Genomic DNA, 27644 nt, shown 5'->3' with positions numbered 1-27644 from the left:
CTTGGTGTGTAGTTGTCACATTTTTCTATCCGCCCAAAACGTCAATGTGATAAAAACCTAGATTAAGTGTGTTAGGCCAAGGAAGGCCATGTTTTCAATTTTTTTTATTAGTTACTTCTCAACACTTAAATATATTGAATTGATCACACCACACCTGTGATATCTGAATGCAAATAGAATGTAGGGTGCCACTTATCTCTGCTCTTTTCTCTCAACAATAGTATGTTTTAATGTTTTGTTTATCTTTCCCCTTTGCATAAGGAATACATCACAGAGTAATTTATGGAGTGCTGAGATCAGATATTGGGCTATCAATGCAAATTGCTCTCTTTATTTCAAGTGCCCATGAAATTAATGCCACACAGTTGTATGAAGTCAACCGTACTGCATTACACTGTACAGGGTTTTTTTCTTTTTTGGTGGGGTGGGGGGAAGGGTGTTAATGATGTCCACCATTTTATACTGGCTGTACATTCCGGCTCTTTCCATAAAGCTAATATCAGGTTGTGCCGATTATTATGATCATAAATATACATAATTACAAATATGTAACATTAAAAACAATGCAAAAAGATATGTATGTGAAGGTAAAAAAAAAAAAAGTGCAAACATGCAGTTCAACTATATATTTTTCTTAGTATTGTTTTAATAATCAGGAATAAAAAAGATATAAAATGGGCCAAGATAATGATTTAGAGACAAACTACATTTAGCCTTCATACCAGCCATTCAAAACATGTTTCATGAAGAATGTTAAGTGCTTTAACTGGTTAAGTTCATCTCTTTCATGGCTCTTGTGTCAAGTATTTCAGTGTTATTTTTGAATGTTGGAAATCAATTGGGTTTTAATGATTCTTCACTGTAATTTTGGCCAAGTCTCCCTTTAATGAGTATCTCAAGAGACTTCCTGGTTAAAGAATTAAAATGGGTGAATAAAAATAATGCTTGATAGCCTCATTAGCACACATATATGTTTAGAATCACATTTACATAGGATTGATCCTCTGTATTTTAGAGATACTGAATGATGTGCCTTTTTTTTTTCATTGAATAACCACATTTTGTTGTTCTGCCATTAAACAACAGGGGTCTAGTTCGAAAAGTCTGCCCAAAACTCAGACTGTTAAGAATTATCTTGTGCTACCAACATTTTTTCCTTTTCATTCTTCACTTTTCTTCCTCATGCCTTGTCTAAAAATAACAAAGACTGAATGCATGTCTTTTGTGACGTGAACATTCTATACCAACTCTTCCACACACCCACACTGACTGACACTTTATTTTTACACATTCACACACATACAAGCTTAGACTCTACTGTGTCCTCATTGTCGTACATCCCACACTCTCTCATTTAACTACCTACAAAGGGCAGCAGAGAAGGTCAGTGTGGCTCCAGTTACACTGACTAAGGTGAGGGCAGTTTTTAAATAAGATTGTTGTTTGTGTGGGTGGGTGTGCTCAAGGTGTGTGGGTGTGTGAGTTAACTGTACCAGGCCAAGAACCTGCTGAACGTTAGTCACAAAGATGCCTTTGATCCCCACCAGTTCACAAAGTGTTATTTAACAGAGCAGAATAGAGGGCGTGTACATGATGGAACAAATCCTCTGGCAGCCATACTGGAGGTCTAACAGTGGCCAGGAACATGGGTTTTATGTTTCTGTATGTACAACTCATCTGTCTCAACTGAATAGAAGAGACAGTCAATTTTTGTGTATGTCCTTGTAAACCAACCATTAAATCATCAAATCACCAAACAGGATTTAGTCAACGCTAACTAGGCTACGGTCAATGTCACTTTGCTGCTATCATTTGTTAATAGATAACATATAAGCTAGTAGAAGCTTGTAATGAAACGTGAGCAATGGTCCCATACTAACATTAACAGTTCATAATGTTACTTTGCTAAATCAGGCTACTGGGTGGATAGCTAGCTAAAGAGATGAGAACTCCAGCAACACTTAGTATGAAGAACAACTTTATTAGTTGACTGTCGCGTTTCGGCTTGTGGCCTTCATCAGGCATGACCCTGATGAAGGCCACCTTGGAAGTAGGTGAAGTTGTGCCAGAGACCCTTACCCTGCATGGATAGCTAGCTAACAAATCCAAGAAGTTTTGTTGACCTGACTCATCATGTCATCCTCCCGTAAGTCACATTGTGGAAAAATTCAAAACTAATTCTCTATCACATGATTCACATTGAGTCCTAGCCTTAATTCATTTTTAATTCTTGCACTTTTTTCGTCCCAGTTTTTCTCTATATGTGTTATATGTGTGTCATGACTAAATCTCCACTGGACTTTCACAAGCAACAGAGATGTGGTAACTGCCATGCTTTTGAATAGTCTTACATGATGTGACATATATATATGTATGTATCTGTATATATATAAATGTGTCTTTTCTGTTTTGTGTATTGTACACAGATTGAATGAATATTTCTCTGCAGTCCATTAACAGTAGAACTGCCAGGGGAGCCATATACATAAAACCAGACAGTAGTCTGTCTTCACAAAGGAATGTCCAAAGTCATGAAATGAGTTTGTTTAATCATCAGCTGTGTTTTGGTCTAAGCATCTTTAAGAACACTAATTGCTTTGCATGGCTGTCAGTATAAATCAGTCTAAAATGACACTGAAAATGGGTATTGGAGGGAAATATTAGCATATTTCGGTGGTGTGATATTATTATATAACGACATTCATCACATAATGAGATAACTTATGTTATTTAAATAACCAAAGTAGCCTAAATACCCCCCAAATGGATAATAATGAGCTATAATAACAACAACAACAACAACAATGAACAACCACTGCACTCATGGGTGATTTAATGTCGCAACAAAGTTGACATGACAAAGTCAAGTGCACAATTTCACCTAATCAATTATTAATTCGGGCATTTCAACAATGTGTGAACAAGACAAACTTGAGGCAACCTTTAAAGCTTTTTTTTTTTATTATTTATAACATCATATAACAACACAAATATACAACTTTTGATGTTCCATTCATGAAAACAGAGTGAGTCAATGGGCAAATTAGGCAACATAGCCTATAAACAATAATTGGTAACATGACAAAACAAAAATGAATGAATAATCAATTAACTAAAAATAAGTTTCACCCACAATGAACGTTTGTGAGGAGGATGAATGATCTTCATTTGAACACATCTGATCATACGTGTCCCTCAAACACACTCTGAGCAGACATTCAGCACCTACTGTCAGCCTACTGTTAGTTTACTTTTCTGAAGCTGTTGACAAGCTAGCTGTTAGCACATGGCTCTTAGCATTGTGTGACTGTGGGAGAATGACAGAGCCAGGCAACAGTGACCTGGAATGAGTGCCAGGTCGCGGTGACCTGTACCAATGCCAACCATATCAGTCCACCGAACCAAAACAGGAAACATCTGGAGATATCGAGAAAGAGGCCAATTACACATACAATACACACTACGCACACGTAGTTCAGAGACCCCATTCACAAATTTGAGACACCCACTCAAATTTGGTTAAAGTCCAAGAAAATGACATAATAGAAATGTTCTATTATGTTCTGTAGAATTTGAAAGTGCAAAAGAATCTGGCAAAACAGGATAAGACTTATCACGAAACACGAACACATACACACGTAGCCTGTAAAGTCACAGTCCAGTCACAGTCCTGTGGTTTGACCCAGGGAAATATGCAATAGTAATCATTCAAGGTTTTATGTGATCCTTAGGGACATCCAAATATCATATTAAAAGTATACCATTATATACTTAGTGGCTCAAGGTAAATTCAGGGGTTGAAATTTGGGGTCTTCATGTCACAGTGTCACACAAAGAAGTGTGTATCTCTGCTTCTGAATATGCTATTTTCTTATAATTTATGTCGACACATTGGTTTTCTAGGGTGTTCTTTCACATACAACCATCAGATATGACCTGTTCTGAATGTATATGTGCACTTTAGGGTACCTTTATGCCAAAATTACTTTTTTTAAAATCCAAACAAAGTTAAACAAATCAGGTCATAAACCATGTATTATCATTGAATTTTCTGCACATCCAAATTTGTCTTAGTAATATGTTTTTCCATGAAAACTATGATGCATATCAGCACAGATTACAGTGTTTCTCCTAGATTGAGTGGTTTGGCCTGGCAGGGAGATGGAGGGGGGGGGGGTTGTCTGATTAGCAGCCACACATTTCTCCGTTCTCTGTGTCTCTGTTTAGCGTCGTCAGGTCAGGCTAACCCATTGTTGCTAACTTCGGAGCTAAGCTCCTTCATTTTCCAGCACTTGGGGAAAACAACAGAAGTGACTTTTCTTGGTCTTGGCAAGCTGCAGCATTTATTAACTGACACACTGTAGTCTGTACTGTACATTTACTGCCAGATTGACAACTTACTGCTTTTCTCTGCTTTTCTCCCTTTCCTCTGCTCCGTTCGCAATCACTGTCACTTTTCTGACGATCGCTCTCTCGCGTAACCACTCACTCACTTACGCACTGCCCTATTCTTTAAAAGGAGCTTACTCTCACCTTGCCATCTAAGGAATACTACATTGCATTGACAGTTTAATTTTTAAAATTTTAATGCTCAAATTTAGCATGCAGGCTGTAGCACTGATCACTCTGGCTCAAGCTTTTTTTTAAACATTTTTTAATTTGTTGATGGACTTTCCACACATCGCTTCTTAAATGGTTAGGAGTGGTAATCTCTGTGGGTACATCGCTTTTTGCCATTTCTGATATTGTAATGTTAGAGGTTTTCATTAGCACATTAAACGTGAGATTGTGATTCAGATAGAGTCAGACTCAGAAAACTTTATTGTTCCTCAGATGTAATAAAACTATTCCATTTCACATGTATGTAGGCCAAAGTGAGAAAGGTAAGATTTGCTAACGTTAGGCAACACATTTATAAAAAGATATCAAAAATACATATTTGAATAGTAATTTAAGCATTTGATTAGTATTAATTCTTTTACAATTTGATTTATATTTGACTCCTGAAATTCGTTCCAACAGCTCAAATTCAAACAGCTGCACACAATACTGGTTGATGTTACTGTGGCTAGCTAGCAAATGTTAGCTAACCACTAGCTAACATAAAGAGTGACTTAAGCAGCGAAAATGAAGACTGGTGATGATTATAAATGTGTTTTATAGTACTGAGTGGTAGAAGTAATGTCTGACATATCCATTGTTTGAACTACTTACGGGAGGTAAGCCCCCAAAGACAGACCCTTGTCAAATTCTCACACACGCACTGTACCTGCATCATGTGCCACTGCTGAGGACTGGGGAAGGGGGGGGAGGGGGAGAGGTTACAATGATATATTGGGGAGGACAAATCATATTTTTCCCAGGATGGGGGGATCATGTCGTCATAGATACTACACATATATCTCAGGAACAATTTATACCCATTTTAGATGCAGATACACCCATAGGAGCAGTGTAGCACAGGCTTTGAGTGGAAAATTTGGCAAAAAATTAGGTGTTGGGCTAGTAGTACCCCAAATACTGGTATAAGATATCAAAATATCCTCTGAAAAAGTGTTTTATTGGAAAGATTGACCCCAAAAACTTAGGAAAATACACTAAATATGTTGGATAGGTGTACAAAGACCCTCCAATATTAACACCATTTTACCCGGACCACGACACTTTAAAATGTTGAAACGTTACTTTTGACCTTGGAAAAAATTATGTTCCACTAAATCTGAAAAGGTATATTTTTAATATATGATGTAGGATGGTATTAGGACCAATAAAAACTATGAAACATTACTATTGCAATTTCTCCTGGGTTGGCCCTTTTTTCAATTAGATTGACTGGACTACTGTCTTCAGTATAAAAAAGGCATGTCACATTCTGTAAGGTTGGAATTTTGTCTGTCTATGTTGTGAAATAAAAGAGATTCCCCATCTGACACCTGTGTCTCGACCTTCTGATTCCTCTATCATCTGCGTCTTTCTGCCACAACATGACTTATTTAATTTTGTATTGATAGAAATGTGATCATTTGTTTTTCCTTGTAGCAACCACTACAGCCTGTAAGTGAAGCCTTTTTGTCACATATTGTGAACTGTTCTGTTGTGGTTTGTCTTTTCAGCAACCTGGCTGTGTTCCCACCAAACATTAGAATGTGGCAGAGCTAGCCAAATATGCAATTAAGGACATATTTATCGCCTCTATCAGTCGCACAGCACAGGCTGTGAAATAATAGCAATCTAATTTCCCGTTTCCTTGTAGGCGTCAGGTTGGGGAAAGCAGGAGTGGACCCAAACGCAGAGGCCGGAATGCAGATTTGATGAAAAAAAAATCTCCTTTAATTGGTCAAGAACAGGCAAACAGAGCTGAACAGGACTAGCAGATGAAACAAAACAAATGATCCTACAAAGACTCAACTCAAAACCAGACCTTAAATATAGACTAAACTAATCAGGGAATGGGGAACAGGTAACAACACAAGGGCAGGCTGGGAGTGATTGGCTGAGGAAACACAGGAAGCAGGGCAGGGCTGACAAGGGTGAAGCAGGGCAGGTGAGGAGGAATACATGAACATTGAAAGGAAACACAGTAACAAAACCCAGAAAACACAATACTCTAAATACAACCCACACCAACCTGTCCAAGAACCATCATGAACCCAAACTAAAGTATACAACACACCAGGCTAAACAACAAAAGGCAGTCCAAACCCCGTATGACCCCAAGGACTAAACAGAAGTGCAAACCAGGAGACCCCAAAGAACACAAGAACATAAAAAGACCAAAAAACACACAAAGTCCAGGCAGGGTGTGACAGTAGGCCTAATGCACATAAAATCACAGAAATAAATTCCCTCTTTGCTACAGTATAAGTCAAAGAAGCAATTCTCACAGTCACAAATTAAAAAGTAACTTTTAAATTAGCTCTACAATTGGTACTTTTAATCTTTCAGTGCCTGAAACAGTTTATAACTTGACTGAAAAGGACACAGCTTTGTTAGTCAAATCATTTTATGAGACACTAATTAACAATAAATGTTAATTTCAGTTAATCGCATCAATTTTGTGGTAGGATGCTTTGGTGCAGTTGTGTAGACATAAGTTACTGTTTGGCTCATTTATGCTTGTCATAATGTTGCATACCTAATGCACTCTAACACACCTATACGATCCAGAGCATGTCTGGAACTTTAAATTGTCATATTGCATGTTTAATGATAAGTCTAAGCTCTAAGCCTTTACACACACACATACAAACACAAATAGACAAATGTACATTGGAGAGCCATTTTGAGGTCTAGGGGAAAATGTGTCTTGCATTTTTTAGATTCTTGTCACTCTCATTGGCTTACAAATCTACAATGTTATGAAGCCATCCAACAGAGATAAATTAATACCCAAATGTTGTACTGCATCTTCAAATTAGACCCCTTAAACTGATGTAAATGTTATATGAAAGCAGTTAACACACTCAAAACAGGCTCACGCAGTTGCACTACAGCTGTGAGTTACATCTGTTGGGTAATTCACTTACATGTCCCACAGTTTACTGCTACTCAAGAATGGATATTCTTGTCATTGGTAAGTTATTTGACCTCTCTGTTACTGGGAAGTTCCAGACAGCATTGACGTGACCGTTGATATTGATCATATGCTCATCAACACAGTGGTGGAAGAAGTTTTCTCCATCACAAGTAAAAGTCTTACATGAAAAAATCCTATTAGTAACAAAATGTAGTTAAAGTATTGCAGTAAAAGTAATGGTTTGGTCCCTCTGACTGATATATTATTATACACTCACCGGCCACTTTATTAGGTACACCTGTGCAATCTAATGTAATCCAATACAGCAGCTCTGCCAGAAATTGTACATTTACAAAGCTTATACATTTTCAGGTTTTGTTGACATTGTCAGAAAGGTGATCATTCTACTTCATGTTTATTAGTGAGGTCATAGTGAGTGGTGGTGGTGTACTGGGATGCAGGTTGTCTGAATAAGTCAAAGTCAAAAATCGGAAGAAAAAAAAACAAAAACGTCAACCAAGCAAAGTGGTAAGATTCCACCAATGTCCAAAGCTGTGGTAGTAAGATCACCAGTAGGCCCAGTAATCACTTTTTAGCTGTGGTTTTAAATTTCACTGCTGACAGACAGCAAAAGAAAATGTGTTTTGAGAGGTGTCATGTCTCAGATTCTTACTGGAAGCGCTGTGAAACCTGCAGAGCTAGTACTTCAGCCTTGATGCTGACTAGTGGCTGTGTTTTCTTTCTGCTATGCGTCAGCGCTACTGTTTAGCATCACTGCAGCTATGGAGTCTGTTGCAGCGATTTACCAAACACAATAGGGGATCAGGTAGTGGTCTAAAATAGGGCATTTTATTAGACATGAGGCGGATTAAGGGAATAAACTTGCAGCTTAACTGACTCTAAGCCACATGGGTGACATATGCACACACTGAAGAAGCTTAACTGTTCTACCAGGCTGTGTAAAGAGATGCTTTCTTCCAAAAATATCTGATGAAGGTGATTCAGAGGAACGCTACATAATAGCGCTGTATAGCACTTGCAATATGGTAATCGAGGAAATTGGTTTCAGACTTCTGATTTTCCAATTCAACGGTCATATCACTCATTTCTAAGTGAATTCTATTTAGAAATATCACTGGAACAATATACATATCATTTGGTCATATCTATCACATCATATCTTATAATCTACTTGCACTCCTGATTATCACAAAATAGATATAAATCATATTGTTGTATATTTTGGCCCTACAACAGTAAATGTTTTCTCAGAGTCTGTCAAATATATTAGTTTACAATAAAGGAGAAAAGGGAATTATCTTTTTCTGTGAATTATAGCCTCAGATGAATGAACCATTCAAGTGTCTCACCATCAGAAATTACTGACAATCTGACCTCATGTCCTTCATGCAGGTATTACACACTAATTTAAATTAAACAACAATTAACAAAGAGCATCAGTGTTTGGGTCCTCCTGCAGGTTCAGGAGCTTCTTAAGATGTTCTTTGTCTTCTATGAGTGGGCAGGAGTCACTCATTAGTCTACGATCATTTCTAAGAGTGTTTCCAGTTATGATGCTTTTGGGCAACACTTCTTAAGATTAATCATAAAATAGATTGGATAAGCTTGGATTATTTTATAGCCTCAAGATGTTACTGGGAATTGGGGCCCTGTTCACTTTCTCAGACAACTCTTAAATATAATTACACATGTTTACATTAGTTTGTCACGCAGAAGGGCCACTCCTGAAGTTAACAATAAAACTTTCACAAGTGCTGTTACTTGCTTCCTTGATCATCTTGTCTTAAAACATACACCGGTTATCGGGTTGGTGGGTGGTTTTTGAAGGAAGTGGAGGAGGAAGGGTTTTGGTCAGGGGAACAATAGATCAGTGAGCCAATCATCTACAGGGAGCTGCAGGCAGCTGGTCCCTATGCCAGCAAGCCTTAGACCATGTCTGCAGCCGAGTAAGTTAAACCACAGACTTCTGCTGTACATGACACAGCAACTGGGTTTTGAATAAACCACAGATGCAGTTTAAACTGCAGCTTCTGAGGACACAGAGTGTGTGATTTTGTTCCAAACAACACAGGGTTAAATTGCTTTAAACCTTAATGACAGAAACCACAGCTAATGCCAAGCACAGGTGTGTCCCAGGCCTGGCAGTGCCCTGCAGTGTTTGTGGACAATCAAAGTGTTGACAGTCACAGCACGGGTTAGACATCTAGAACAGGTTCTGACTTGGAACTTGTTCCAAATTTAAAAGGAATCTGTGAAGAGTTTCACCTCCCAACATACAGCAGTTACTGTAAAAATACATCAGCCATAATGGTGGAGCTGAGCTGGAAATAAAAAAATGTGATAAGCTTCACAAAAGACAGTGATAAAACAAAATGTAATCAATGCGCAAAAATAATAGAATTATAGAGGACATCCTGCATGGTGCAAGAATGAAGTTTTGTTCACATCCTCATTTGTAATTTGGACTTGCTCACTGAATGTGAGCAAGTCCAAATTAAGTACAAAAGATTCAACATCTACATGGCAAGAGAGGGAATATTTATTTTTAAAAATGTGTTGTTTTTTTTATTCTGATTGCTTTCACTTCACTTTCAATAAACAGCATTTTTGATTAATTCATTTTAAATATTGGATAATATATGAATAATATGACAATTGGAAAAGAATGCCATAAAAACTCAAAGTCTGAAACCAACAACAATGATAACAACAAACTTTTTAGGGATGTTTGAGTATGTTTCCTTTTATTCATCGCCATCCTCAATCACACTGAAACACACTGTCCATACAAACTAACATACACTATACTACGCTTTGCTAACAAAACCATAATTCAAAACACCTGTCAGTCTTGTGCATGTGTTTTAAGAGAGTGCTCATTATAGACTAGACTACTGAGTCTCTACTGTTTAAGGAATGAGTATCAATGTCCATCCTGTTTTCAGGATGAAACATCAGTGAACATGCCTTTGGAGATGTTCACATTGCTGTTTCTTTTATACTTATACTTTTATACAGATTATATTTAATCAACAGGAACTTAGATCAACCAAATATTTTTAGGTGTCAGTTGTACAATTTTGTATTTTATTCGCATTACCACAAACCATTCCTAAAAACCTAAAAGCATTACATTGACACACAATGTATTTCTATTAATCATTTTAAGTTATAGAGGGATTTACACTCTGTATAGAGAATAAAAGAGAGTCACCTGTGCATTAATTGGCAGTCTGTACACCTTGCAGTAGATTTTTCTAGATGTCAGTCTAACTGACTCACAATGTTGAACACTGAGTCAGTGTCTTCCTGATGCTTTGTGCTATCATCTCCTCTTTAAACTCTGTTTAGTTGCTTCTAATGTTGTTGCTTCTGCCACTTTTCAAGAATAATGTCCAGTTTTGTCTATGAAATGTTTTTTGTTTTGAACATCTATTCTCCATTCATGTGTCACACATGCATACAGGCACAAGGATAGAGAGAAACCGAGGGAATGATTAAACCTGTTGAGCCACTGCCAGCAGAGTGCGTGTGTGCGTCGCTTACTATATTTCAGGAAGTTCTTTTGCAGCATGTTTCCCATAGTTCAACATACAGGTTTGACAGCGTCCTCACTCTGCAAACACAGAGGACAAAATTACAGCAGAAGAGAGAAGAAAAGTGAACTATGGTAAGAAAGTTGGCTGATTTATATTCCTTATGCTTATTCATTTGGAATTTATTGAATGTGTTTTATAGAGTTGGTGTTTTTCAGGAAAAGGCTCGCTGAGGGAGCTGGCTGTTACACTGTGACCTAATTTCTGATTATATGGAAACCTTTTTTTAGGATGTCTTTTAAACCCTGGCTTTGCAAATTTTTCTGTGAGCGTGTGAAAGGATTGAGGTAATGGTGAAATAGTTTCCACTGATAATCAGTCTGTTTGCTTTGACTCATCGGCATCTTTCTTGAGTTACGTTGCTATGTGTTTGCTGTAAAAAAAAATATTGTATATTGTTGGGTTAGTTCATCTGTTTGCTACATGTTGTTACCTATGCTTTTGTGGACTGACAAGGGAGTACAAATCAGACAATTATTCACTGACATTAAAGTAGGTCAAAGAATTATTTTTTGTTTTCAACATGTTAGAATATACTCATGTAGTGTTTGAAATATTTGATATTTCACAGAGTTCACACTTCATTATCATTAATCTAGCAAAAATGAGGGTGCCATTTGCACAGTTTTTACATTGATATTTTTAATATTAGGCTGATGCTCTTATTCTCTATCGGATGATGATTACAAGCTGTCATTAATAGCATTTATACTGATATTTAAAAAATATAAATATCATAACATAACTGAAATATTCACACCTGTAGAATAATCTTTTAACACATCATTCTTGAATATTAATTTGCTTCAAAATTTGAGAAAAAAATAAATTTATTTATCACTAACTTATTTTCACCTGTTAAGTACCACCTAGATTAGGAATTCATTTTCAAGGGTGACCTGGCAAGGATGGGAATAAAAATGACAAATGTAAAAATTGGTAAAGAACATCAAACAATATTGAAAGTAAAACTCCAAACACAGTTATACCAGGGAATAGCAAAGCAAAACAGTATTTCATATCCAAACACATTCAAAAAGACAATCTATCAAACCATAGAATTTGTTTGGCAAATCTTTTCTTCATTTCTGGCACTTTTGCCTTTGAGTGCCTTCTACAGAGTCATGACACTGACAAAATGTAGTAAAAGTTTATAAAGCCAAAAATATACATCAATAAATAATGTTTAAATTTTTTTTTTTTAAAAAAGAAGTATAAAACATATGTCATTGTCCTTTAATGTCCAATCAGGAGGAGGAAGCAAAAAGATTTTTATTTATTTTTTATTTACTACCAATGAGTAGATAAATGCTCAACTGAAAACACTGCTAGCTAAACACAATGAGCACCAAACTTTTAGCCACCTAGCTGAAGCTAACTTTCATCATAAAACGCAGCAGTGAGTGCAAATAATGTTAATCATCCATATACTTTACTGCATACTGCTGTAGCACCACTGTATACACCCTTGTAAACTTAAGCATTTCATTTATTTACTTTTTTTTTGGTTGCTAAAGCATTGCTAATGCTAACATAGTCAGTTAACTATTGCTTCTTGTACATTTCAATTTGGTTTATTTGACATTACAAGAATGAGACATTAAATCAATTCATTTACATAATGTCTGACACAAAGTCCAAGACTTATTTCCATTGTGGTCCTTGATGAAGACACAAGACATCAACTTGCTTGATAATCGTTTACTAAATTTTGTCAGTTTCTGGGGCTCCATAATCTACTGCTTTAGGAACAGATGACTAAATACATTTATAAAATGATAAAAGTGAGGTGTATCTTGTTTTGTAAGTGAGGGATATAAAATGCAGGATGTCTTCAAAAGATAATTTCTTGCCCTCAACAGACAGATTTTCCTGTTTTTCAGACTTATCAGTGACAAAGTTCCTTTGTTAAGTGAACCAATAGGTGTTCCCTCACACTAATAACCTCTAATTACATGTTACTGCTCTTATTGTTTTCACTGACATGACAATGCTGTCAGTGAACATATCAAGTGTTTGTGGTGTGCCATATTACATCAGCATATGCACATAAAACAAACACATAATATTTTGTTGACAAATCATGTGCGGAATGTCCCTCTTGCAATTAAACTGTAGAGACTGTGCGTCAACATTACTATTAATTATTAAACACACACACACACACTTCTCACTCGCTTGTATTCCAGTTCTGAACAGGTCTCCATTCTGGCATCCTAAGCATGATAAATCTTGTGCTGATGTGCCATGATCTTGTTAACTCACAGCCAACACTATGTGGAAGCTCCTCTGTCCAGTGCAGTTAATGTTACCTTGAAGAGGAAAAGCCAATAAAAGGTGTGTATACGGGAAAACAATACAATTTCTGTTTATTATTATTGTTTATTCTGATATCCATGTAACATTTGGCTTCTCTGGAAATGATGAACATGAACTCTCATTTACCTCCAGTGGTATCTAGCCATGCTGGTACTTTTGATTTTACTGTATTTGCTCTGGTTTTCAGATCTCTTTCTCTGAGATTATACCTTGCTGGTTGCTTAACATTTTTCAGTTAAACTATTTTCTAAAGAGGAAATAGTCTGAGGAAAATTGTTGACAGTGAGTTATATGGGTTAACCAAAGTAACCGAGACACTGATTCTGGAAGTCAGTTCAATTCTGGTGAATTTTTAGTATTGATTTTTGTTTTTTGATTGCAGTGAGCAGCACAAAGATGAGTAACACCAACCAGGGCAAAGCCAAACCTCCCTGCATGGCTAAAACCACTAGAAGTAGGTGAAAAAAATATGTTTATAATTAGGGAGATTTCAAATTTCAGTTGTACTTTAGAAGGTCAAGTTCACCCAACTTAATTAACGTAATGTTCTTTTTTTTTTAATGAGGAGAAACCTATATGTATTATTGTGGAAAATCTAAGCTTCAGGCATGTGGGTGGGTGTTTCCCATGGCAGTGGCTGATGACAGTAACATAGAGAGTTGGTGCTGTTAGGAGACACACTGCCAATGTTTGTGGTGTACTCCTGACTGGAGCCCATAGCCCTGTATGAACACTGATACTGATACTGAGTTCTCAAATGACAAATGGAGACATAACCTTTATTTAATCAGGGAAGACCAATTAAGAGCAAAGCTATTATTCAAAATGGTGCCCTGCAAATACATAGTCAAAAATAAGTTATAGAATACATACAACACAAACACAAGACAAATGACTTACAAATAACACAAAGAAAAAGACAACAGGAAAAGAAACAGACAAAAGAAAACAAACAGGAGCATTCATTATATAAAACGTAGTTCAACAGAAGCTTAAACTGTTCTAAGGTTAAAAACTTGTCAAATGGGACTAAGTAACAGCTAACAATGTCGGCCCATCTGTCTGTATGGCTATTTGAATTGAAGTGATACAAGAATTATATTAGACCAATCAAATTAAGGTATTGACACTGTCAGTTGGAACATCAGTACACCTGGCAGACACAAGTTTTTAAGTTGATGGGTTGACTTTGGACTAGCCCCAAAGCCATGCCGGGAATTTTATAAAGCTGATAAATAGCATTGATGTGATGAGATAATTATTAGCTCATAATAAACCATAAAAGCCTTAATAATTGGCTTGGCATTCCTTTGTTGAAGGTGTGGTTAGATGTTAGACTAATGTTAGAGTTATGACTAATATGAGAAGTTCCGCATCTATTGTTGTTATAACTATACAGACAACAGCCAATAAAACAATGCAGCAAGTAAAGCTGGATGGAATCACCATATCATTTCTTTTTTTTTCTTTCTCTATCAACCTTTCTTTGAAGGAATGGCAATATCTAAGAATGGCTTAACCATCTTTGCCCTTCTGCTGGCACTCTATATTTTGGAAACAGGCAACTTCACTGAATTTTCAAGTTTGGTTTCACCGGTAGGTCCACTCTGTTTACAATACTGAGCATAAAATACGGGAGCATGATCACATGTTTTGATAACACAAGGCAATTATTTTTGTCTCAGGGACACTATGAAGAAGAACATTCTCTACCTCACACCAGGGAGAGAAGGAATGGTCAGTCTATTGAATTCATATTTTGAAGAAAGATTTTCAAGCAAATCTTACCAAACTGCTTTTGTTTGTTTGTTTGTTAGATACAATGAATTTTCAAGACAGGATATATCAGAACTTGTACATAATATATTTATGGTTGTCTAAAGTCATATTGTCTCTTTTCAAATTTGCAGTGCATACAGGCCAATGGAATTACATGATAGATGTTGAAGTGAATGCCTCTGATGTAGAAACATTTGAGCGGATTCGGTCAGTCTTGAACAATACTAGTCTCCCCATACAACTTGGTAACATGACAGAGATCTCTGACATCGGCATCACCACAGGTGAGTACAGCAAGCTTCAGTAAAGAGCGACTTGACCTTACTTACCTGACTTACCAACCTTAACAGTACACTAAGACAATGCTTTTCTCCTGACAGTGTGTTCCTCAACTGGCACTGGCTTCCAGTGCAGATGTGAGGAACAATTTGCTTGGCCATACAGCAGCTGCATCACATACGGAGCCTGTGATTACATATCTGGTGGCATCTGTAAATGCATCAATGCTATTCCAGCTGATGGTCAGTCCTGCCAGCCAATGTCAGGTAATTAAGTTCAAATTCCTTCACAAAGAATTCAGAGGCATTCATTTCCTATGGTCCTGTCACAGTTGGGCAGTTGAATGTTGATTACAATTCAGCACAATTTATTTATGGGCATGTTAATTCAATTCAATAAACTTTATTAATTCCTCACAAATTATATTAACAATAATTCCATTATCCAATTAAGACTTATGTTGCTCCATATATGCTGGATTTGTAAATAGGCAAATGTTTGCTAACAAGTTGGCCATATCAACTGTATAAGGAAATATGTCAGTCTTGTGTTTACAGCCTGTTTCAGTTGCCAACAAGAAGTCAAAAATCAGTTATTGCAAGTTTAAAAAGGATATGCACAGCAGAACACATACACACACAGCATATCATTAAAACACAAAAGATGAAAGTATAAATGAATGGTGGTTAATGGTGAGGTTTACATTACACTGTACAGATGATGAAGCTACAAAGACGTTTTTGATAAAGTTCCTGGCTAAACACCTCAGCAAAGAACTAAACCCAGTTCCTTGTAACAATAAATCTAATCTTTAACAGACTTCTAAGCCAGTGAAATTTATGTGCCACTTCAAAAGAATTTAACACAGATTAGGTAATTTCCTGTATTATGTTTTTAGAATAAACTTGTTTTATAGCCTTGAATGCCAGCCCTTGAATATGTGAAACAGAATGTGATTCTTAAGAGGACCATCAACCCTCTCTGGAAACACAAACTAAAATTTTATCTTAACTATCTTACAGAGTATGTACAGCAATCTCTCTACAAAGAATCAAAAGAAGACCCTAAATCATGTTGTTGTTTGTTTCCTACAGTGCTGCTAGCTCACATTGAGTATGAAGTGGATGTAGAGCTGAATGTGACTGATGTTGCGACAGTGGACTACCTCAGGAGCCTGTTAAACAACGGCAGCTTTTCCCTGACTCTGGGTCCCACTGTGAATGTCACACACATTGACATCACCACAGGTAAGAACAGAGCTTCTTTAAGACTTAACATCATGGGTGCTAATATGAATCAAGGCAGAGGGTGCCAAGTGTGGTCCAGTGTGCTGTGCCCTTCCCCCCCCACACTTTACAAAGTGATTAATTCTATAAAATCTAGAGAACAAATATACACATTATATTACATTATATTATAACATATCCTCACACACAAAGAATAGAATGTAATTAATAACACCAATGTGACTCCCCACCAACTAAATTAGTTGTAAGCTAACTCTGGTACAGTACATCAAATGGTAAAAAAAATCTAAATTAGAAATAAATACATAAAAGAAGTTGTGACATTATCCATTGATAATGCTTTTGATAAACATAGTCACATATTAGGAAGTCTATGAACCAGAAATCTAATGTGCACTGGTGCAGAGCAAATGCAATAAGATGTGCGTCACTGCCCAAATACTTAACAAATACAAGTAGGTTAACAGGAGAGTCAGTTCTGCAGGCATGCACAAGTTAAAGTTCAACAAGGAACTGTGAAAATCCTGCTGTGATCCTACTCTACACTGCCCAACATAGGTGGCCTGTAAATGATTGATCTAACGACAAAAAGTGTGTTACATTTTTCTCACAGTTCTTAACCGCTTGTACAATATGTACATGTATATCAAAATAGGCTTTGACATATCAAACTGCTGCAAGCACTAAACACCTTCAATGACCAATTATTCAGCTCAGTCTGTTTTTATATTCTCATGTGTTCTGGTTTAGTGTGCTACCCAAATGGTACCAGCTTCCAGTGCAGATGTGAGGATCAGTTTGTATGGTCGTATAAAAACTGTATGACATATGGAGCCTGTGATGACATCACTGATGACACGTGCAGGTGTATCAACGCTATTCCATCTGATGGGCAATACTGCCAGCCAAAGACAGGTGATACAGACTTAATGCAAAATAATTTGATAATGCTGAATTTATGCTTATTAAAAGAACGGATTCACAATTTTTGTATTAAATCAATAGTCCAAATGAAATCAGTTTTTCTCACCATCCCTTCATAATGCACTTACGATGTAAGTGATGGAGGCCAAAATCCACAGTCCTCCCTCTGTGCAAAAATGTATTTAATGTATTATCTGCAGTTAATATAAAGCTTGATGCTAGACCACATGATCCTGTACCTTCATAATTATGTTTACACAAAAAAACTTAAAGTCATAGGCCTACTGTAAGACCAACCCCATTACATACATGAGGCATTCTAAACAAAATTTGTCTCTCTTTTTTCAACAGTGCCCCCAGTTGTCTATGAATACCAGATTTTCATTGAGGTGAACACTACAGATGCAGATCAACTGAGAAACACCATGGAAAATATCACTTTCCCCATTCAAATCAGCACACAAATAAACATCTCAGATGCAAATATTACTACAGGTATATTTTAGCCCCCAGAGGATAGATTTTGTGATAACTTCTTCCTGAAGTGTGTAGCTTGAAATTTTGAACTTTTCCAAGCAAAAATGTGGTGTTTTCTTCAGTTTGCCACCAGGATGACACTGGGTTCCAGTGCCGTTGTGAGGATAACTATCTTTGGCCTTGTGACAAGTGTGCCACATATGGGAAATGTGAAGGTGATACAAACAACACATGCGGGTGCATCAAAGCTATTCCCACAGATGGACAGTTCTGTCAGTCAATACAGCATCAAAGTGAGTATTGTGTTGTGTTGCCATTATGATGTTTTGTGAGCAGACATAATACTGAAATCTGTTTTACTTAACATGCTCCAATGTTGAAACTGATTGTGAATGTTTAACACTCCTTTAGACACTTTTTCACCAACAATTGTATTTCTGTCTACAGACAAAACAGTGTGTCCTCTGACAACGACTTCTACACCACCATCAACAGGTAAAGCTGAGAAGACTTTTTTGTAATTAATCAGAAAATATATTAACAAAAATATTTTTAGCTTTTCTTCTCTCTCGACATGTAAACTAATTGATGGTCCCATTGTTCTTTTATTTTCTGCTTCTGCAGCTCCTCCAGTTGTTTATGAATATCTGATTTCTATTGAGTTGAACACCACAGATGCTACAGTAACAGATCAACTGAGGACCACTCTGAGAAACATCAGTTTTCCCATCAGCATCAGCAGCCACATACAAGTCTATGACATCAACATTTCTACAGGTAGTATATTTTTTCATGCTCTTTGGTCCATACCTTGTTCTTAAAAAATCTGATGAATAACTATTTTGTTTCCAGTTTGCTATCCAAGCAGTGCTGGTTTCCAGTGCAGATGTGAGGATCAGTATCGCTGGTCATGTGACCAGTGTATCCTGTATGGATCCTGTGACAACATCACTGATGACACATGTGGATGCATCAATACTCTCCCTCCTGACGGACAATATTGCCAGTCTGCTGATCAGCACAGTAAGCAGTCTTTGATTCCTCCTTCTTCGCTTTGTATCTTCCAAATAATTTGGAACTTCTTATTTTGTCAATGAGGAAAAATGAGGTGATAGCATTACAATCATTTATTTCTTAATTATTCATCCTATATGGTGGCATTCCTTACACTCTACAGAAAGAAACTTATTATGGACTATAGGCTGCAAACCATTCAGCATAATCAAAATGATCCACACCCATTCTGTCAATTGACATTTCTCAATTATTGGTAGGACAAACAGTGCAACAAGCAAGAAAGTATGATTCCACTCATACCAATATCGATACTTTCCTTATCCTACTTTTCTTTCTACCTACAGACTTCACAGCGTGTCCCTCAACAACACTCTCTCCACCACCAACAAGTGAGAAAAGACAATATTTAAATCAATCAACAGTATAACATACATTAGAAGTGATACAGCTATAAACCTACTTTTCCAATCTTTGATTCCTCCCTCTACAGCTCCACCACTTCTTTATGAGTACCTGATTTCTGTCGAGTTGAACACCACAGATGTTGCAACAATAGATAGACTAAGGACCATTCTGGGAAATATCACATACCCCATCAGCATCAACAACCACATACAACTCTCTGATGTCAACATTTCTACAGGTAAGATTTTTAAAATCATAGTTTAAATGAATCATTAAAAAAATAACATTTTAAATATATCATTATTTATCGATACATTCAATTCAGTCCTATTACTATAGGCCTTTTTGCATGGAAGACATATTTGATATGGTAAAAAAACAGCTCCAAGTCAGGTGCACGGTTGTGGCAAGGATGAAACAAACAAAACACTGGCACTCACAGATCTATGTTATTATTATTTATTGCAGATAGAAATGGAAATGTTTCAGACAGAAGCCATACCCTTATTATCCTCATCCATATAATTATATACATATCCTGTTTCAGAGATTTTTCAGAGATTTCTCTATTTACTTAGTAATTTAAGCCCTCTATTCACATTGATTAGTCATTAATGCATTTTGGACAGTTTTAAGCATAGATTCATTTTATTATTTTCCTCTCTAGAGGACAAATTGAATGTATGCACATTATGAAGGTGATCTCTCTATTATGGTTTGTGGCAACTGTTTTTGCATTTGTGGACATCTCTATTTATTAATCTGGTTTGTATTGCCCTCTAGATATTATCTTTTGCTGTGTGTTTCTGGTCTTGGGCGTTCAGTTTTGTATGTTCATTACCCTTTGGCTTATGACACTAGTCATTGTTTTCACTGATTACTGAGGTCACACTGGTCACTTCATTGGAAGAGGCTGCGTCAAGGTGATTCATTCATCATAAACAATTATGTAATCTCTTCACTGATTGGTGTTTGAACTTCACCTGTTTATATATATTGTCATTTCTTCTGTTTTTTATTACACTGATGGTGGCTTCTGGCTGAAACATGTCCATTTCTGTTCACAATAAATAATAAGAAGATAGATCCATGAGTGCCAGTGTTTTGTTTGTTTCTGACATTTTTGACATGTCACAGTGGCACAGGTGCAAATAATCAAATGAATAATGGCCAAATTCTATTTAGCTGCTTCAGTTTTAGTGTCCTGGTATTGCATGCTGGCTCACTGTCACACTGTCATGGCTTACTGGGACAGTTTGTCATGGGTGTGTACTGACCAAACAGCAGGAGGACCCAATTACAGACACCAAGGCAGACAGGCTGAACGAAAAGATGATTTAATAAACCAAAATCCAAAAAAAACAGCCTTACAGTCTGGCAATGTGAAGGCACTTTAAACAAGCAAACAAGTTCCAAGGGGGCAAGGCAGGCAGGCAAGCAGGCAAGTCATAAACAGGCATAAGGTCAAAAACACAGGTAGCAGATAATCAGACAGGGAAATCAGGGACAAGGAAACAGGTTCAGGATCAGGCAAACAGGAATAGGTCACTGGAACACGAGTATACAACCAATCAACATTGATGAACTAACCGGTAACGGATGGCAGAGGATTGGTATATATGCTACCGGGGCTGACAGGATAATGAGCAGCAGGTGAAGATAATAAAGGCCTATAGGCAATAACTTTAGGCTGTATTCAGAGTTGGCAACCTAAAGCTTATTAAAAACATATTTTTTTGCAATTACATGGTGGTAAAAAAAACATGACAGATGCATAGTCGCCACATACAAAAAATTGCTAATTTTCACATTTAGCAGACACAGAGCAATTTTAGCATTCATTTGGAGTCATATTTCTTTCCACCTGAGAATAACAAGTTCACTGTTCACTCTCCTTATAGCTCTGGTTTGATCTCCACCAAGTCTGGAGAAAAATATTTGTCTTTAGCTTGCTAGATGTTTGACTTTCTTTAGCTAATTGCTTAATTTGTCAGTCTGCTCTGTCGTGTTGGCAGGTAACGTACAGTGGCTTTATAAGAACATTTTGCTGAAAACAGCTGGAGGAGGAGGTTGATGAGAGCAGTTTACTCAACATTAATTGAATTTTATATTATATTAATTGAAATTTATAGTAAACGGAGCTGCAGATCTGGGTGGTAATTCTTCATAATTTCGGCACTGTGAGCAACTCTTTCACTTTACGCAGGTGGTTTCATTTAATGTTAATTAATAAATCAAATATATGAATAAATGTTGGTTTGAGTTTACCATTTACAGCTTTATTTATTCATTTTTGTCCAATAAGCAGACAGGAAGTCTCCAAACGAAGCTGACATACACGCAGACCTGACTATATCATATATATTAACAGTTGCACACTTACATATCTGCCAGACAAAGAGGAACATCTTCATCCAACTGGAGAATATTCATTGGCTATTTTAGCTCTGGTCTGCTGTTCACCAATTCCTGAGAAAAAATATCCATTGATTTTTTAGCTTGATACATGATCAGTTTCTTCACTAGCTAGACACTGATAGCTACCAAAAGGGGGTTTTTTTAGAGCATCTCAGATTCAACCCGTCTGTAAATGTTGAGTTTTATGAGCTAAAAGAGGCCAGGGCGGCAGAGTGAGGTGACTTTGATATTGATTAATATTGACCAAGGAGCTTTTTTTTTTACATCCAGAAGTCTCAGTGAATCTGTTTGTTTTGAAGTGTGCACTGTACATGTATTCAAAGTTGTATGTCAGGCTTAAATATTTTTGATGTCTTCCTCCAGTCTGCTATCCGAGCAGTGGTGGTTTCCAGTGCAGATGTGAGGATCAGTATCGTTGGTCATGTGACCAGTGTTTCCTGTATGGATCCTGTGACAACATCACTGATGATACATGTGGATGCATCAATACCCTCCCTCCTGATGGACAATATTGCCAGCCTGTTGATCAGCACAGTAAGCAGTCTTTTATTCCTCATTCTTCACTTCTCCACACAGCATCCACTGTAAAAGAATATAGGCCTTTAAATAAATTATTTAATTAGCTTACTACTCTACTCACTAAGTACTTCACTCTCTTTGTCTACCAACAGATTTCACAGCTTGTCCTCTTACAACACCCTCTCCACCATCAACAAGTAAGACTGAGAGGACATTATTTAATTATCCAACTTCCTTAAATGATGTGTCAAAGTGAAACAACAGGAGGCTATGTTTCCCTCATTTCTTATCATCTCATTTTGCCTTTGATTTGACTATCTGCAGCTCCTGCAGCTGTTTATGAATACCTCCTTTCTATTGAGTTGAACATCTCAGATGGTGCAGTAATAGATCAACTGAGGACCATTCTGAGAAATATCAGTTACCCCATCAGCATCAACAACCACATACAAATCTATGACGTCAACATTTCCACAGGTATTACTAATAGCTCTGTCAATTTTGGTTTACCAGCTATAACCTTGTTTCCAGTTGAGCCCTTGACTGAAAAAAAATGTATCATCTGCTTTTAGTATGTTCATGCAAAGTAATTTATGTGTTTATTATTCAAATTAAGAGACAATTTTAAGTCAGAAAAATTCATGACACATTCAGCACTATACGTCATGAGTAATTTTGAATGATTATTATTGTATGTAAATAAAAGGCCTCAGATATCCATGTTTTTGTTTCCAGTTTGCTATCCAAGCAGTGCTGGTTTCCGGTGCAGATGTGAGGATCAGTATCGTTGGTCATGTGACCAGTGTTTCCTGTATGGATCCTGTGACAACATCACTGATGACACCTGTGGATGCATCAATACCCTCCCTCCTGATGGACAATATTGCCAGCCTGTTGATCAGCACAGTAAGTTGGTCTATAGTAATTACTGCATTCACGGCAGTGTACGATGTGGCTTATTGTAAAAACCATTTAGCAAAACAATGTTTTGGAATAAAAAAAACAAGTGAAGATTGGACACTTTGAATATATACTTTTATCAAATCAAGATAGGGGGATATTCCATAAATACTGTCACATTTGAAGAAAAAAACTGCAAATGAATGAAAATTAAATTTATATATACAGTAATCACATTTGTTGTTTGGTTATGCAAATTAAATACAGTAAACATGATCGATGGGCTTCAAAAGAGAATCAGAATTATGGGAGATTCAGCTGTTAAGTGATTTCAAAGCTGACAGGGCTATTAAGAGCCATTCCTTAATTCTTATGCCAAGCTCTCAGAGGTGGCCTAATGCAATGTTGGGATCCTGGAGAGATTTACTCTTTTATTTAAGACACAATCTCGTAACATGACAATGTGTGACACTGTCATAGTAGTTATTTGATAATTTTTCCTCTCTGAAAACCATAATTAGAAAATTTGCATTATAGCTCTCTGAAGCATTGTTAAACTGAAATAAGCGGCTTCTCTGAGCCACTTTTCTTTTCAAAACAATTATTGTGTCTCTGTCACTCCTGGCTTTTGAGTTGCCTAAAGACAGGAGCTTGTTTCAGTCAGAAGGAAGCTTTTGGAAACAGTGCCATCTGTTGTCAGAAATGCATAATTACATCTAAATGTCTTTTCCTCAAATGTAAGATTGTCCAACTTTTTCAAATGTAGTGTCCAGAAAAATATAATGAGTTACAGTATATCAAGGCTAATACAGTATGTAGCTTATAAGTATAGTGGTAATTATCTTTTATTCAGAATCAAATGCTCTCTCTCTTCCTTCTTACAGACTTTACAACTTGTCCTCTTACAACAAAACCTCCACCACCAACAAGTAAGACCAAGAAGGCAATATTTAATCTGTGAAAACAAAAAGATAAACACAGTACAGATAAGTGATACTGCATTTATAGTTCATTTCTGCAACTCTCCTTTGATTTCTTTCTTTGCAGCCGCACCAGTTCTTTATGAATACCTCATTTCTATTGAGTTGAACACTACAGATGCAACAATAATAGTTCAACTGAAAGCCGCTCTGGGAAACATCAGTTACCCCATCAGCATCAACAAGGACATAGAAATATCTGATGTTAACATTTCTACAGGTAAGAATAATGTCATTTAAAATGATTCAACATATACAACTTTTTCACTTCATGGTGTATTTTAAAAAAAGGATTTTATAGTCTGATTTCGAATTCTTCAGGGGTCAAAACATATAGTAGTAGAAGTCTATTGATTTTTAAATATCTTTTTTATTTTTTCTTTAGCTTATATGTTTATCATCTCATAATGTGGTATGCATCATCTCTCAAGAAGTGGCCTTCTGTAATGTTGGGATCTTCGAAAGATTTGCTCTGTTATTTATGTCAGACTAAGAATATAACTTTAGATTATGGTGCAACAAAGTGTAACAGTATTTTCTGCTAATCATGAGGGTACATATCCATTTTAGCACAACAGTGTTTCAACATCTAACTATACAACTATTAAACATTCTGTATTAAAAAGGTTACATACGTTGTCAGCCATCTGACTTTCCCAATCTCACAATCACTCTGAATCAGTTATTAAAATGTACCTTTTTTCAGATTTTTAATATTTGGAAGCGTGCAATTCAGATCTGCATTTTTTCATTGATTTAACAACAAATTCTCAATAGATGTATTACAGATGCTTTCTTAGTAGACATATTTCATCATGATATGATTATTTCCAGTCTGCTATCCAAGCAGTGCTGGTTTCCAGTGCAGATGTGAAGATCAGTATCGTTGGTCATGTGACCAGTGTTTCCTGTATGGATCCTGTGACAACATCACTGATGACACGTGTGGATGCATCAATACCCTCCCTCCTGATGGACAATATTGCCAGCCAGTTGATCAGCACAGTAAGCGGTTTTAAACTAATCATGTAGAAATAAAGCAGCAATCAATACTTAGCTAAGAAGTGTGAGTACCAAAATGTGTTCTTATTCTGGAGCTACTGTACTTTTCTCTCTTTTCCTCCCAGATTTTACAACTTGTCCTGCCACAACACCCTCTCCATCACCAACAAGTAAGATTGAGAAGACAGCATTTAATTAATAAAGAACATTAAGTGATTATTAATATCAGCACTTCAAGTTAAACATAAACATAATGCCACGTTTCTTTTAATATCTACCTACAGCTCCTCCAGTTGTTTATGAATACATCATTTCTGTTGAGTTGAACATCTCAGATGTTGCAGTAATAGATCAACTGAGGACCATTCTGAGCAACATCAGTTTCCCCATTAGCATCAACAACCACATACAGGTCTCAGATGTGAACATCTCTACAGGTAAAAATAATAACATTTTAACTAAAAGTACTGATAAGCAATTTATTCTGTGGTCAGTTAAAGCAAAGCAAAACAATAGAGAAGGTAGACAGTACACTGAGTGACACAAAAAACGGAACACCTCTACACTGCTAAACATTTTTACCTGTGTACAACAAATGTGTATTTATTTCATGCAAAATTCACAACTTATATGTGTATATAAACAATAACAACACAAGATTTCCTTGTAAATGATCTTGATATTTTCTTTAACCCTCCCCAGTTTGCTATCCAAGCAGTGCTGGTTTCCAGTGCAGATGTGAGGATCCAGTATCGTTGGTCATGTGACCAGTGTTTCCTGTATGGATTCTGTGACAACATCACTGATGACACATGTGATGCATCATATACCCTCCCTCCTGATGGACAATATTGCCAGCCTGTTGATCAGCACAGTAAGCAGTTTTTAACTAATCATATGGAAATAAAGCAGCAATCGATATTTAGCTAAGAAGTTTCAATGCCAATAATCTATTCTAATTCAGCAGCTATTGTACTTTTCTCTCTTTTCCTCTTACAGACTTTGCAGCTTGTCCTGTTACAAACACCTTCTCCATCACCAACAAGTAAGACTGAGACTAAGACACAACTAAATCAATGGACAACACTGAATGGTTGTAATGTTAGTACTCCAGGCAAAACATGTTGTTTTTACAGTATGCCATGTTTATTTGAATATCTCCTACAGCTCCTCCAGTTTATGAATACATCATTTCTATTGAGTTGAACATTCTCAGATGTTGCAGTAATAAATCAACTGAGGACCATTCTGAGCAACATCAGTTACCCCATCAGCATCAACAACCACATACAGGTCTTGGATGTCAATATTTCTACAGGTAAAAATAATGTTACATCTTCAGAATTAATTAGTATACACTAAAACCTATTTCAAGTTCAACAATTCAATAGTGTCTGTTTAATTATCATTTTCTCTGTAGTTTGTTACCCAAATGGTACAACGTTCCAATGTAGATGTGAAGAACAGTATCGTTGGCCTTGTCATATGTGCTCCACTTTTGGCAAATGCAACAATATAACTGACAATACTTGTGGATGCATCAATGCCATTCCTCCAGATGGGATTTATTGCCAGCCACTGTCAGGTAGGAGCTTAAAATCCCCAATGAAGTACTTTCATGCATCAGTCACATTTATATATTTGCACAACTATTTGTTTTCAAAAATGACTCTGTCTCTTTTTCAAACAGACCTCTTCATTTGCCCATCACCAACTCCTCCAACTGGTATGAAACACAACACTAAATTTATGAATACTACATAGTTGTTGGCTGTCACCCCACTTCTTCTTCTACCTCTTTACTGAACCTGTCACTTATTCCTTCTCATTCATCAAGCTTCTGAAATATGGTTTGTCTGAGTTTTAACAGTTGAGCTACTCTTTTAGCTTTTCTTGGTATTTCAGCAAACAACTGTTACTTTTTGCGTTTTATCGACTTTTTAAAAAATCAAACTGTTGCCACAATGCAAAACACTACAACAAATTTAACAACTCTTACTCTCATAACTAATGTACTGTATGATACTCACATATATTTGATGTAAAATGTTGACTTTGACTTTTCGTCTTCGTAATAAGCAACGACATGTGGTACATTCAGGGTCCTGGGGTGCCACGCCTCCTGCAAATCCAATTGTGAAATACATATTTTAATGAAAAATAGTTTTTGTTATTTGTTGTTGTGTGTGTATAAAATTTAGTTGTTACTTTCACATAAATCATGCATAATTACAGAAACGTGTAA

At 36.5% G+C, this 27644-nt stretch overlaps 1 protein-coding gene and 1 long non-coding RNA gene across 6 annotated transcripts; one reads left to right on the top strand and one right to left on the bottom strand.

Annotated features, from left to right (window-relative positions):
- Nucleotides 1–2942: 2942 nt before the first annotated feature.
- Nucleotides 2943–4485, bottom strand: LOC137169254 (uncharacterized). Its single transcript, XR_010924422.1, has 2 exons — nucleotides 4402–4485; nucleotides 2943–3417 (listed from the first exon to the last, which is right to left on the bottom strand). It is a non-coding gene; the product is annotated as an uncharacterized lncRNA (long non-coding RNA).
- A 6595-nt stretch (nucleotides 4486–11080) lies between these two features.
- On the top strand, nucleotides 11081–27192 carry LOC137168804 (uncharacterized). Of its 5 annotated transcripts, none has more exons than XM_067571591.1 (30): nucleotides 11081–11207; nucleotides 13323–13470; nucleotides 13835–13906; nucleotides 14945–15048; nucleotides 15138–15189; nucleotides 15363–15515; nucleotides 15612–15776; nucleotides 16605–16757; nucleotides 17508–17672; nucleotides 18033–18176; nucleotides 18281–18451; nucleotides 18606–18653; nucleotides 18783–18935; nucleotides 19011–19181; nucleotides 19520–19564; nucleotides 19666–19818; nucleotides 22362–22532; nucleotides 22670–22714; nucleotides 22842–22994; nucleotides 23253–23423; nucleotides 24302–24346; nucleotides 24465–24617; nucleotides 25232–25402; nucleotides 25525–25569; nucleotides 25684–25836; nucleotides 26102–26273; nucleotides 26399–26444; nucleotides 26567–26717; nucleotides 26820–26984; nucleotides 27090–27192. In XM_067571591.1, the coding sequence occupies exons 3-26, from the start codon at nucleotides 13849–13851 to the stop codon at nucleotides 26164–26166; spliced, it is 2907 nt and encodes a 968-aa protein (XP_067427692.1). In that variant the 5' UTR covers nucleotides 11081–11207; nucleotides 13323–13470; nucleotides 13835–13848; the 3' UTR covers nucleotides 26167–26273; nucleotides 26399–26444; nucleotides 26567–26717; nucleotides 26820–26984; nucleotides 27090–27192. The 5 variants fall into 5 exon arrangements, with proteins under 5 accessions (XP_067427692.1, XP_067427694.1, XP_067427696.1 ...); XM_067571592.1 differs by having other exon boundaries at nucleotides 11093–11207; nucleotides 13401–13470; XM_067571593.1 differs by lacking the exon at nucleotides 13835–13906.
- The last annotated feature ends 452 nt before the right edge of the window (nucleotides 27193–27644 follow it).

This window comes from Thunnus thynnus, chromosome 18, assembly GCF_963924715.1.
Source record: "Thunnus thynnus chromosome 18, fThuThy2.1, whole genome shotgun sequence".
Lineage (NCBI taxonomy): Eukaryota > Metazoa > Chordata > Actinopteri > Scombriformes > Scombridae > Thunnus > Thunnus thynnus.
Note: the sequence above shows the minus strand (reverse complement) of the source record. Positions and strands in the feature narration are given on the sequence as shown.